The 15043-nt window shown below is 39.3% G+C and overlaps 1 protein-coding gene across 2 annotated transcripts in view; it reads right to left on the reverse strand.

The window, feature by feature from the left end:
• Positions 1–11583: 11583 nt before the first annotated feature.
• The window catches only part of PDSS2 (decaprenyl diphosphate synthase subunit 2), a 188354-nt gene continuing 184894 nt past the window's right edge, over positions 11584–15043 (reverse strand). Inside the window, exon 8 of one of the 2 annotated variants that reach the window (XM_084623905.1) lies at positions 11584–12649. In XM_084623905.1, the coding sequence (XP_084480031.1) occupies positions 12491–12649 (159 nt within the window). In that variant the 3' untranslated portion in view covers positions 11584–12490. Of the gene's footprint in view, positions 12650–14842; positions 14999–15043 lie in introns of those variants that run through there. The other variant, XM_084623906.1, reaches the window with a different exon arrangement.

The following is a 15043-nucleotide window of genomic DNA, read 5'->3' on the forward strand; positions in this document are numbered from 1 at the left end:
ACTCCATAACAGGGATGTAACTCTTTATCAAATCCTACAGGAAGGTTAAGAAATCCTATAGAACACTAGAGATTAAAAAGGGGACCTCCAGAAATAAAAGCTTATCTAGCTAAGAACTGTAACAGATTCACATCCTCTGTGGATCAGGCAAAGAGAGTCATATGTACACATACTCAATTGGTCACATAACCAATAACTATAATTGACACAAGAAACTTAAGAACGGCCATACTGGGTCAGACCAATGGTCCATCTATCCCAGTATTCTGTCTTTCGACAGTGGCCAATGCCAGGTGCTTCAGAGGGAATGAACAGAACAGGAATCATCAAGTGATCCATCCCGTGTCACCCATTCCCATCTTCTGGCAAAAGAGGCTAGGGACACTTCAGAGCATGGTTTTGCATCCCTGCCCATCTTGGCTAATAGTCATTGATGGACCTATACTCCATGAACTTACCTAGTTCTTTTTTTAATCCTGTTACAGTCTTGACCTTCACATCCTCTGTCAAAGAATTCCATAGGTTGACTGTGCATTGTATGAATACTTCCTTTTGTTTTAAACCTGTTGACTCTTAATTTCATTTGCTGACCCCTAGTTCTTGTGTTATGAATAAAAACCACTTCCTTATTTACTTTTCTCCACCTGTCATGATTTTATAGACCTCTATCATGCCCCACCCTTAGCTGTCTCTTTTCCAAGATGAAAAGTCCCAGTCTTACTAATCTCTCCTAATATGGAATCTGCTCCATACCCCTAATAATTTTTGTTCCCTTTTCCTGTACCTTTTCCAATTCCAAATTATCTTTTTTGAGATGAGGCAACCAGATCTACAGGCAGTATTTAAGATGTGAGCGTACCATGGATTTATATAGAGGCAATATGATATTTTCTGTCTTATCTATCCCTTTCCTAATCATTCCTAAAATTCTGTTTGCTTTTTTTGACTGCTGCTGGACATTGAGTGGATGTTTTCGGAGAACTATCCACAATGACTCCAAGATCCTTTTCTTGAGTGGTAACAGCTAATTTAGACCCCATCATTTTATATGTATAGTGGGATTATGTTTACTTTGCATTTATCAACATTGAATTTCATCTGCCATTTTGTTGCCCAGTCACTCAGTTTTGTGAGATCTCTTTGTAACTCTTTGCAGTCTGCTTTGGACTTAACTATCTTGAGTAGTTTTGTATAATCTGCAAATTGTGCCACTTCACTGTTTGCCCCTTTTTCCAGATTGTTTATGAATATGTTCAACAGTACTGGTCTCAGTACAGACACCACTATTTACCTTTCCATTCTGAAAACCGACCATTTATTCTTACCCTTTGCGTCCTATCTTTTAACCAGTTACTGATCCTTGAGAGGACCTTCCCTCTTATCTAATGACTGCTTACTTTGCGTAAGAGCCTTTGGTGAGGGACGTTGTCTGATGGTGCAAGAACAGTATATCGACTGAATCACCCTTGTCCATATGCTTGTTGACACCCACAAAGGACTCTAATGGATTAGTGAGGCATGATTTCCCTTTTTAAAAAGCAGCGTTGACTCTTCACGAACATATTGTGTTTATCTTTTTGTCTAATAATTTTGTTTATTACAGTTTCAACCAATTTGCCTTGCACTGTAGTTTGACCTACCAGCTTGTAATTGCCAGGATCACCTCTGGAATCTTTTTAAAAAACAGGTGTTACATTATCAGATGACTGGAAGGTAGCTAAAGAGATTGATTTCAATGATAGGTTACATACCACAGATGGTAGTTCTGCATTTTCACATTTCATAGAATCATAGAATATCAGGGTTGGAAGGGACCTCAGGAGGTCATCTAGTCCAACCCCTTGCTCAAAAGCAGGGCCAATCCCCAATTAAATCATCCCAGCCAGGGCTTTGTCAAGCCTGACCTTAAAAACTTCTAAGGAAGGAGATTCCACCACCTCCCTAGGTAACACATTCCAGTGTTTCACCACCCTCCTAGTGAAAAAGTTTTTCCTAATATCCAACCTAAACCTCCCCCACTGCAACTTGAGACCATTACTCCTTGTCCTGTCCTCTTCTACCACTGAGAATAGTCTAGAACCATCCTCTCTGGAACCACCTCTCAGGTAGTTGAAAGCAGCTATCAAATCCCCCCTCATTCTTCTCTTCTGCAGACTAAACAATCCCAGTTCCCTCAGCCTCTCCTCATAAGTCATGTGTTCCAGACCCCTAATCATTTTTGTTGCCCTTCGCTGGACTCTCCAATTTATCCACATCCTTCTTGTAGTGTGGGGCCCAAAACTGGACACAGTACTCCAGATGAGGTCTCACCAATGTCGAATAGAGGGGGACGATCACGTCCCTCGATCTGCTCGCTATGCCCCTACTTATACATCCCAAAATGCCACTGGCCTTCTTGGCAACAAGGGCACACTGCTGACTCATATCCAGCTTCTCGTCCACTGTCACCCCTAGATCCTTTTCCGCAGAACTGCTGCCTAGCCATTCGGTCCCTAGTCTGTAGCTGTGCATTGGGTTCTTCCGTCCTAAGTGCAGGACCCTGCACTTATCCTTATTGAACCTCATCAGATTTCTTTTGGCCCAATCCTCCAATTTGTCTAGGTCCCTCTGTATCCTATCCCTGCCCTCCAGCCTATCTACCACTCCTCCCAGTTTAGTATCATCCACAAATTTGCTGAGTGCAATCCACACCATCCTCCAGATCATTTATGAAGATATTGAACAAAACCGGCCCCAGGACCGACCCCTGGGACACTCCACTTGACACCGGCTGCCAACTAGACATGGAGCCATTGATCACTACCCGTTGAGCCCGACAATCTAGCCAACTTTCTACCCACCTTACAGTGCATTCGTCCAGCCCGTACTTCTTTAACTTGCTGACAAGAATACTGTGGGAGACTGTGTCAAAAGCTTTGCTAAAGTCAAGAAACAATACATCCACTGCTTTCCCTTCATCCACAGAACCAGTAATCTCATCATAGAAGGCGATTAGATTAGTCACGCATGACCTTCCCTTGGTGAATCCATGCTGACTGTTCCTGATCACTTTCCTCTCCTCTAAGTGCTTCAGGATTGATTCTTTGAGGACCTGCTCCATGATTTTTCCGGGGACTGCGGTGCGGCTGACTGGCCTGTAGTTCCCAGGATCCTCCTTCTTCCCTTTTTTAAAGATTGGCACTACATTAGCCTTTTTCCAGTCATCCGGGACTTCCCCTGTTTGCCACGAGTTTTCAAAGATAATGGCCAATGGTTCTGCAATCACAGCCGCCAGTTCCTTTAGTACTCTCGGATGTTACTCGTCCGGCCCCATGGACTTGTGCACGTCCAGCTTTTCTAAATCGTTCCTAACCACCTCTTTCTCCACAGAGGGCTGGCCATCTATTCCCCATGTTGTGATGCCCAGCGCAGCAGTCTGGGAGCTGACCTTGTTAGTGAAGACAGAGGCAAAAAAAGCATTGAGTACATTAGCTTTTTCCACATCCTCTGTCACTAGGTTGCCTCCCTCATTCATTAAGGGGCCCACACTTTCCTTGGCTTTCTTCTTGTTGCCAACATACCTGAAGAAACCTTTCTTGTTACTCTTAACATCTCTTGCTAGCTGCAGCTCTAGGTGCGATTTGGCCCTCCTGATTTCATTCCTACATGCCCGAGCAATATTTTTATACTCTTCCCTGGTCATATGTCCAACCTTCCACTTCTTGTAAGCTTCTTTTTTATGTTTAAGATCCGCTAGGATTTCACCGTTAAGCCAAGCTGGTCGCCTGCCATATTTACTATTCTTTCAACACATCGGGATGGTTTGTCCCTGTAACCTCAACAGGGATTCCTTGAAATACAGCCAGCTCTCCTGGACTCCTTTCCCCTTCATGTTAGTCCCCCAGGGGATCCTACCCATCCGTTCCCTGAGGGAGTCGAAGTCTGCTTTCCTGAAGTCCAGGGTCCGTATCCTGCTGCTTACCTTTCTTCCCTGTGTCAGGATCCTGAACTCAACCAACTCATGGTCACTGCCTCCCAGATTCCCATCCACTTCTGCTTCCCCTACTAATTCTTCAGAACTCTTGGGTGAATAGCATCTGGTCCTGGTGACTTATTACTGTTTAATTTATCAATTTGTTCCAAAACCACCTCTATTGACACCTCAATCTGGGACAGTTCCTCAGATTTGTCACCTAAAAATTATGGCTTGGGTGTGGGGTTCTCCACCATATTCTCTGTTAGAATTAGAAAAGTTGCAAAGAAGGGCAATGAAAATGATTAGGGAGATGGAACAGCTTCCATACAAAGAGAGATTAAAAAGATTGGGACTGTTCATCTTAGAAAAGAGGTGACTAAGAGGGATATATGATAGAGGTCTATAAAATCATGAATGGTGTGGAGAAAGTGTTATTTACCCCTTCACATAAAGTAAGAATTAGGGATCATTCAATGAAATTAACAGGCAGCAGGTTTAAAACAAAAAAGAAAGTACTTCTTCATTCAACGTACAGTCAACTTGTGGAACTTGCTGCCAGGGGATGTTCTGAAGTATAAAAGAATTAGATAAGTTCATGGACGATAGGTCCATCAATGGCTATTAATTAAGATGGTCAGGGACGCAACCCCATGTTCCGGATGCCCCTAAACCTCCAACTGCCAGAAGCTGGGACTGGATGAAAGGGGGATGGATCACTTGAAATTATCCTGTTGTTCATTCTCTCAGACGGATCTGGCTCTGGCCACTTTCAGAGACAGGATACTGGGCCAGACGTACCATTGGTCTGACCCAGTATGGCTGCTGTTATTATTGGGGCTGAGAGTATTTCTACCCTTAAAGAGCACTGGAGATTAATGGCTTGAACTTGGATCTATAAGAGATGGGTACTAGCGGAAGTTGGATTTGATTTAAAGCTAGGAAAATCAGAGTCACTAGTCAAAACTTTAATAAAGAAGGAACTGAATATAAATGAAAAGAACTGCTTTATAATGGAGTAACAATCCAGTGAAAGGTTTAAGGACCAATGTCTATTTCTCACATTACCTCAGCAGTAACTTGTGTGTCAGTTGCATAACTGTTAAAAACTGATAAACCCAAGCAGTTTTTAACTTGGAAAACATGAGCTTCCTTTAATCTCTTGGCAATGAAATTTAGAGAATCCTTTGTCCCATGTTTTAGTTCAGCCAACAACTGTCCTATTGTAGAGATCATAACTGATGCTACCCCATACCTTTGCTGTAAAAAGCAATAATGCTCACTTAAATTCAGAGTCAGCATGCTATCTATGCATAATCAGCTTTATGAAAGACCAGAAGAACATTTGCTCCCTCCATAAAGGTCTTCTGTTTAAAACCATGTAAGCAATACAAAATTGGGAACTGTACCTTGTTAAGCCCTTTGTCTCCAACTTGTCCAGATCTCCCAGGAAGTAGGATAGCGTTCTCTTCTTTCTAATATTTAAATCCATATTTTAACCACACAGTGTACAAAGACATTCTTATAACTAAGATTCTAGCGTAAAGGACCAAGTGTCCTTGGACTGCTCTCAAAACATTTCTTCCATGTGGCAGTGAACTCCATTGCTGAAAAACACCTGGCCAATTTAAAATAATTTTATAGAAGTACTTCAATTCTAGTGGTGACCAATAAAACATTTACACTAGTAGGAAGGGAGATATCTCTAGGCTGCAACCACTTGTACAGGTCTACTTTTCCTTCCAGGAGAGGGCAATAGTACATGCACAGGTGGGAAAATAGATATCTGAAAGTAGCATTTTATTTTTTACCCAGTTATGGCAGAAACAATGTTCACAAGAAATTTCAGGGTAGACCTGTGTAAAGTATTCAATTGAAAACAAATGGTTGCAATATAAAATAGACATTCTGTACTCTGTTATCTGATTACCAGGCTGCACAGAGCTCTGTAAATATGAAACAATGAAACTGGACACAAATAGGAAAAGATCAACAGTTGGAGGAGGGAGAAAATATTTTTCTCTTTTAGGAAATTCCCTAGGTAATTAATAACTCCTCTTAGTCTTACAGTGTAGTTTTATACTAATTTAACAAAAAAATCTAAGTTTAAACACTTCATTTGTTAAAATTAATTTTGGTAAATTGAAGATTAATTTTTAGTGAGAACCCAGAGTGTTGGCTTGCAATTTTTATACAAATTAAAAAAAAAATTTATGGCAGTAAAAAAGTATGATTTTCTCAACCTCATGTCTAAAAAAGTGAACAGATTTTACCCAACCTCAAAACACAAAAAAATCACTTTTGGAGAAAGGCCAATGGGAATTTCAGCCAAAAAATGCTTCCAAAAAAGTTATGAGCAGTGAAAATATGGGGTTTATAATAGAAGACTAGACAGAACTGTAACTAGTGCTATTAAGCAAATTATATTTAATACAGCTGGTTGGAAAACTGAACTATTTTTCATGAAAAATTTGTCAAAAAACGTTTCCAACCAGCTCCAACTTATAGCAGTATTAGTACTGACACTACTGTTGAGAATGCACCTATTCTTATTCCATTCCCCACTTTCAAATAGCTCAGACTAGCCTGAAAAAGTATATTTTGCTGAAGATTCATATCCTTTAAAAAAAATTCTACTAAGTGTGGATATAGTGTGTGTGTTGGGGTTGGGAGAAGATACATTCGTAAGTCCTGTGTATCCACACACTTTAAAAAATGTAACAAGTTTACTTGCCCACAAAACAAAAAGTTGTTTGATAAGCTGGAGAAAAGTCTGACTAATGCAGACAAAAACCATGTTTTTTTAATAATGTTCTCCCATTACACCCATTTTTTTATGCTGGTGCTGAACATAATGATGCAAGCAACTAAGTCTAATTGTACAAAATTATTGCTAGTGATTTGCATATGAAATACACACCTTTTACTGCCTCTAGTTGGCATTGTTTAACTAGATTATAAATAGTACATCTGAAATGCTGCAAACAGAAAACAGTTTATGTTGGGCACATGCTATGAATGAAGAAAGGCTCAGACACAATGTGCAAGTTGGAGAGCTTTCATCAAAACGAGCCAAGATGGGAAATGGTTCATTTCCTAATCATGCCCTTGCTTTGCAGAAGCCAGTCTACAGAAAACCTCATAAGTAAAGCTCTCTAAAACACAGGCATTCATGCCACCATGTGGGTACGGATCACCCTCTTTGTTATCCCTAAGTGTTTCAGATTTTTTTTGCTAATTAGTCCTACATATATGACAGCATCCAGTACATGCTTTTAAATAAATCGGAATATCTCATCTGGAGTATTTTGCCACAAGATGCCAAAAGAAACAACCATCTAGTTGTAAAATATTGTATTCTGGATATGAAAAGGAATGAGACACACAAGGTGGGTGAGGTAATAGCTTTTATTGGATCAACCTCTGTTGGTGGAAGAGAAGTTTTTGAGCTTCACAGAGCTCTTCTTCCGAGATGAAGACGAGGAGCTCCATGAAGCACGAAAGCTTATCCTAAATTTTTGTACTGGAAACCAAAATACCATTTTTTTTAAAAAAGGACTATATTTAATTGAGAAATTAAGTTTATTAAAATTATTACTGGGGCAATTCCCCCGTCATTCATTCTATTTATTAACTAAGGGCCACAAACTAAGGGCCTAGAACATATTGAAAAATGGTTCATTTACTGTATGGTAACTGCAGTGGGAACAGCAATTTCATCATGCAAAAAGAGTTGTACTTTAAAATAATGGTCCACACACTTCTCTTTCTGATTGTTCTATTTTCCCAGAATTAGGTAATACTAAGGTAGCATGCTGCCTTTGGTTCTGTTTTGAAGAACGAGAGAACAAGGTAAGTTTGTTTCTCTTTTTATCTCCACAGTTAAAAACTCCCATAAAGAACATTCTGAAGATGGTTACACAGGAAATGAAGGAATACAAATCTCCATTTAAAACAGGTAGCAGAGAGAAGGAATCTCCTACACTTGGGGTACCCAAAGCATTCCTCCGGCTAATACAGAAGATGTCATTGATTTCTGAAGCAAGTTTAAGGGAGCTCTGGGCAGGGTCAGGCAAAAACACAAATGCTTGAAGAGAAAAGACAGGTGATTGTATGAAGCCTCTGCTATCAGTTGCCAATTTCTTAATTGTGTCAAACTTTTTTTTTATAATTTAAAGTCATATGGGCTAATTATGTTTTCTCTAGTTAATCTATCATAGGTTATTTCTAAGGGAGTTACCGAAGTGGGATCAAAATTCTAGAGGAAAATGTCATTCAGAAAACAAGGATGTTACAGTACCAAGTTTATTCTGAAGGAGAAATCCATGACCCCTGGCTCCTGTAAATAGCTAATACAATTTATGGAATGGGTTAGGAAAGGATATTGTGAGAGTCTGATGAAAAGATTGTCAGAACTAACTACTTCTTGAAATACTTCTTCCTTTGAACTGCTTGTTGACTGAGAGACTGCAAAGATCTTAGCTTTGTATTTCATTACACACTGTAAAGATGAAGTGTCTGGAAGCTTTTGAAGAGTACAATGGGCTCAAAACCTCACTCTTCTCTGAGGTCAGGGCTGAGGAGAGGAGGGGAAGGAGGGACAACTGAAGGGGCCCTGAACTCAGGGGGGTCCCCAAAACAAATATAACATCCGTGCAAATAAAGTGAAATGGGAGGGATTGGGGCCCCGCAGTGAACATGGTGTACCCCCAGGTTTCTCTCAAAGGGTCTGTCTGAGGTTCCACTAGTTGATGAGCAGCAATAGCAATCAGTGATTTGACCCAGTAGTGTCATTCTTGGCAAATCTGTTGACAACATAATTACATTACAGCACAAAAAGGAAACACTATCTGCTCAAAGAAAGAAAAAATGGAGGGAATATCACAGAGCAAGTCCTGCCCTGTCTAACTTTTGGTCCAAATTTAAAAGGGGGAAGATGACCTTTTATTTTATTTATTAAAAAAAACAAACCCCCAAAACTGGAGTACCACGTGCTCCACTCATTCTGCCTGACTTTACGCACCAGTTGATCAAAGGTGTGTTCAGTGCAAACAGGCCCAAACAGCTCAGAATCACTGGAAATCCTTCATGTGAAGTGGAAGGGAAAATAATTAGGAGAAGCTGACCCTCTCCCCAACAACAGCTAGAGGGAGATTCCCCACTCCAACATCCTTCTCACAAGGCTGGGGAAGAGAAAGTCCACAGCTCGCCCTCCCTCAGCTGCCAGGATGGGAACAATGTCTCCCCAAAGAAGTGCCATTTTATGGTTTCATTAGAATAATAACTTGCCAATTGTATAGCAACTTCCACCCAATGATCACAAACATTAAAGAACTAATCTTCACAGCCTTGCAATACATAGCTGTCCCCATTTTATAGGTGGAGAAACAGACCTAGAGGTTAACTGGCTTGCACAAGGTTGCACAGCAAATCTGTGGCACAGCCAGCTTAACCACTGAGACCATGCTTCTTGAAGGGGCACAAGTTAGTGTAAGAAGTGTAGTTTGTTGAGAGACAATAATGTGGCTTAGCTATGGTTTTGTGCCTAACTGTAAGGTGGCACCTGCAATACAGTAGTTAGGATACAACTCAGGAAGAGTGACATAGGGGTATCAACTAAAGTGAAGTACTTCTGTCATGAGGTGCTGGTGCTTTCACTTGCAGTGATGCTGAAGACTAGGAAAAGACGACAAAAACAGAGGCAGCCTAATTGCTATGCCAGAATATGAGGATGGGGAAAGGAGACAATATATAAAGGGCTTATAACCCTAGCTTTACACTTTATTTTTGGTTTCATAACAAATGGTCATTCTAAACTGTCCTCTGACATTAGTTCCGTCTCTCTTCTTTGTCTGGGAGCATAGCATATGGAATGCTTCATTGTTTTTATTTCTTATACAGCATCCAAAATATACTAGAGCTTCATGTAGCTCTGCACCGATCACTCTAAGCATCACTCCTGAACTGGTGACTAGAACTATGGAGGTAGCTATGCTTCTCCAACCCTCCTCAGCCAAAGGATGATGCTTATAACACATGGCCTTCAGGATGTGGGTGGGCAGAACAGGGGAAGGGTGTTGACAGGAAAAAACTGATGAGCCTTCCTGATCCACAAAATGTGGGAAAGAAGTCATCAGAAACAGAAATATGCGTTTCTAAGAGTACAGAAATAATGATAATTCTCAGCAGTGACTGTTCGCTAAAGGATGATGTTGGCACACGAACAAGTGGATATAAACTGGCCATGAATGAAATTTAGATTGGGGATTAGAAGAAAGTTTCTAATTATCAAAGGAGTGATGTTCTGGAATAGCCTTTCCATAGAAGTAGTGAGGGCAAACAACCTAACTGCCTTTAAAATGGAGCTTGATAAATTTATGAACAGGATTATATGACTGGATTGCCTGTGATAGGGAACTTGACTCGATGACCAAGAGGTTATCACTTCCAGTCCTATAGTTCGTATGTTTTGCCTGTAGGGTTCAGTGTAGGGTATCCATGAAGGATCCAAAACAACAAAAAAAATCATGCTTCCAAAGAGTTACTGGAAGATATCACAGATCTGTTTACTACGAAGGCATTAGTAGGAGACTGTTCATTTTCACCAATTCAACCAATGACGCTACCTGTCTACAATATCACTACTATTTAGTTTTCTTTATTTGTCATCAGTAAGGAGATGTTGATAAAAGTAGTACTTTCAGGAAAATAAACATATGCCCATCCCGTAATATGCTGCCTGTTTCTTCCATGCTACTGAGCGTTGTCAGTGGAAATTAAGGGGAGTTGAAAGGACTCAGGATGTCTCTGGAGTCCCTCAGCTTCCTGCAAGATCAGCCCCTGAATAACCATGAAGCATCTGAATTAAAAAGTAGGCTCATGGTAAGGAGAAAGCAACATGTGGCTCTTACAAAACGTAATGTTTTAAGTCTGATTTATACACAGTTGAATAGAATTACTAATTAACTGAACTTTAGTAAGGTAGTAAAAAGATTTTAAGAATAAAAATAAAATGCTCCAAGACTTCAGTTCACTGTCAAAGGCATTGAAACTGCACTTGTATAAATCTGAGGAAGTACACTGATGTCGCAAGTACACTGTGCACGCACGCGCACACACACACAGAACTTTAACACATGTAGCTTTATATTTTCCTTTCAACTGAATGCAACATGCTGGTCCGTGATTAAAAAAAAAGCTTTGTGACACCTTACTTTTTTGCAGGGAGGAGGAGTAAAATTTAACAGAAATAACTTCACTTAATGTTTGAGTGAGCGATGTAATGAAATCTGTTTGCTGTGCTAGCTGTCTCCAGATTGGTCTGTAATTACACCACAGAAGGAAGAAAGGTAGCTGAGTCTCAATCTAGATCATTTATGTAAACTCAGCCTTCTTGTCAACGAAGTTCTCAGATTGCATGCATGCAAACCACAAAAATCATCTCCTATGAACAAACTAGAGACAGTGTCAAATTGCAGACTTCTGATATACCTTATATTTTCTGTAATTGGATTTAAAATCTGACACACTAAGGTTAAAAAAAAAACTTCTCATGTACTATAGATTTATTCAGAAGAGTAAAAAAACCTGTGCTAACAGAAGACTATTCCACACTCATTTCTGCCAAAAGATTGATGCTGAACATTACAAATTCACATTTATTTGACTTAAGTGAAAACAAGTGTCACATAAATCTGGGAAATTATTTAGGGTAAGATTGCGCTGAAACAAATTGCTTGATCTGGGGGAAAGATTTTTTTCCTGAAAGCATTGAAAACCTTATCTTTGAGCCAGAGCAAAGTATTTTATACATACAGTATAAAAACACAGGCAATCAATTCTCTTAACTGAGCTAAATTAATATTTGATTAAATATTATAAAGCTCCTACTTACCACGCTTGACACATTCTCAGCAAGTTTCTCAAATACTGAAAGCATTAGGCACAGAGTAATTTTACATTTGAATACATAAAAACAGTGTGTGGAGACATAGCTGCATGTAGACAGATAAAGGATTTTTCCTCATTAATTCCCTGAACTGCCCTTCATGTTGATAAATTGGTACATTAATTCTTGACTTAAACAGCCCTCTCTCTGGCAATTTTAGAAAGTGTTTCTCCTGACACCTGCAGCTTCAGGCCCCCCTCTGTCCTCTCTAGTGCAGGAAAACCACAGGCCACCACATTGGCGCCATCCCTGGCTATGTCCAATCAATAAGGACTTATTTCCTGTCCATTTGCTGAGGTCACAGAAGTGAGTCTCATTAATTATTTCTACTGGTGCAGCCTCAAGTATGCTTCTGGCATGACAAGTGAAAAGTGTTTGACCTTTTTCCCCTAATTTTGTTTATAGCAGTTCCAAAGAACGCATGTTCATTCAGCAATGTGGTAAACGATCAAAAAAAAAAAGAAAAAGAAAAAGAAAAGGCAACTAACAAATTTAGTTCTTTTAAAAATACAGGATATTTTTTCCTTGTCCCAGCCAATATCCATCTAGTTGTTTTCTGCAAACGAACAGTTTATTTCTTGAATTGTATGTCATGAAAATCTGGTCACAGCATAAACCATGTTTTCTAAAGCAGATCTGGCCTCAGAGGAAGGGAAGCACTCCAGGGCCTCCAGTGCTCTGTTTCCATGGTAATGACATAGGTCAATAGCTGAAGTCACACCTTTGCCAGCCTTGATTGCTTCTTGCAACTGTTAGAAAACACATGCATAATAAAATCATTTTTGACAATACTTGGTATACAATTATATCTAAAAAAAGAAACGGAGTACTTGTGGCACCTTAGAGACTAACAAATTTATTTGAGCATAAGCTTTCGTTAGCAACAGCTCAATTATTTCTAAGATAACAGTAACACAGCTGCTACTCTGAAACCAGTAACAATTCAGTATTTCCATTACCTTTTCTTGAGGTAAAGAGGGCAGCTAAAATCAAATCACTCAGAAAGTTCTCATACTATTTGCAAATATAAAGCTGCTCTACTTCAGCTCCTAACTACAATAAAACCCCAATCAATTTAAAAAAAAAAAAAAGGAGTACTTGTGGCATCTTAGAGACTAACCAATTTATTTGAGCATAAGCTTTCGTGAGCTACAGCTCACTTCATCGGATGCATACTGTGGAAACTGCAGAAGACATTATATACACAGAGACCATGAAACAATACCTCCTCCCACCCCACTCTCCTCCTGGTAATAGCTTATCTAAAGTGATCACTCTCCTTACAATGTGTATGATAATCAAGGTGGACCATTTCCAGCACAAATCCAGGTTTTCTCACCTCCCCCCCCCTTTTTTTCCCCCAAAAACCACACACACAACCACATCAATTTAAACTACACAACTACTTCTTGATAATTCAAAATGCTAAGCCTTACAAGCATGCATGCAACAAAGATGGGAGGTTTTTAAATATCTGGACCTGTCCCTAACCAGATAATTTTTGTGTAGCATACTAAGTCAACATGTCAACCAAGCACTTATTTTCTTGTACTCCATATATGGGTATCACAGGTCCAAATGGATTTATAAATACACATTTTCATATTTCATGTATTATATTATATATTTCATATTAATATATTTTATAAATACATATTTTCATAGTTCATAAATATATGATTCCAGGCAGACTAAGGAGGATATGCACACTCATGTCTCCATCGCTTATATAATTTATTAATAGTGCTCTTTTTGCTCATTATATGTTTAAATTTGTTATAGTGGACAACAGCAAATTTCCTAAATCCAAGTCTGCCATCAATTCTGCCATGCAAACTCAATTCACTCAATAGGGATGATGACTTTGAGGATGGAATACAGCTCCAAATTGCATCATATTAAATAGGAAAATGTTTCCATGGGATAATAGACATTTTCTGGCAAACTGCTGGAGAGAAGTGCAAAACTTGGGTAAAATGTCAGGTAACATTTGCATGCTTTTTATATGACTTAATTTTGTTGAAGTTCTTTAAGGTAGTCTTACGTTTAAGTGTATTTAAAATTGTTTTTATGATGAAGAGCATCCTGAGAGCATCAGCAGAAAGAGGTGAAATTATATTTATACAAATTATTATTGTTTGATTGCCTTTAATATGTAGTCTTCACAGCAATCCCAATCCAACAGCTAGATGAGTGAAAGGACAGGAATCAACCCCCCAGGTCTCTTATCTATTTGTCTTAGGGTATGTCTACACTGCAATTAGTCACCTGCAGCTGGCCTGTGCAAGCTGACTCAGGCTAATGGGCTATTTAATTGTGGTGTAGACATTCAGGCTCGGGCTGCAGACCAAGCTCTGGGGCCCTCCTACCTTGCAGGGTCCTCGAGCTTGGGCTCCAGCCCAACCCTGAAGGTCTTCGCAGCAATTAAACAGCCCCTTTGCCCATGGCAGCTGCAGGTGTCTAATTGCAGTAGATGTACCCTTAGGTATTTATATGGCCCCCATCCCTGCAGTATCTGAGCGCTTCACAATCTTTAATGTATTCTACATGGTTTAATGGTAGCATCTCATTGTCATTGAATCAACCTATCAAATATAGAACTTTTATTAAATACATATCAATATTGTATCTAAAATTATTATGGAAAATAAATCTTTTAAAGGAATTTTTACTGCAATATATTACAGTACACATCACCATAAATCACTTCCATTCAATATTACTTATACCAATATAACATTAACATATCTAGTTTAAATTATATGGAAATATTTGAGAACCAGAACTGTAAGTCATCCATTTTATATAGGCAGTTGTATTTATACATAATGAATGAGTTTTCTTATCTAAATACATACTAAAGTGGATTCATTATATGTAGTTAAGAATGAAATCAGTTGAAAGCATATTACAGTATTTAGTGTTCAAGTCCCAATTCATAAAAAATGTATTCCCCACTTAAGTTGGAGTTTTCATGGACTGTGCTTTGGAGGAATACTTCTCCTGAAGCAGAAGTGCCCTCTACGGTTAATTCAACACCTTTTCCAATGTGTGTAAATCACCCACATATCCACGGCCATGAAGGATGGATGGAGTCACTAGTGAGAAAGAGTAATTTTAACAGAATAGAAGGGTTCTTCGGT

The sequence above is a fragment of the Lepidochelys olivacea genome (genome assembly GCF_965140295.1).
Source record: "Lepidochelys olivacea isolate rLepOli2 genome assembly, chromosome: 3".
NCBI classification, from domain to species: domain Eukaryota; kingdom Metazoa; phylum Chordata; order Testudines; family Cheloniidae; genus Lepidochelys; species Lepidochelys olivacea.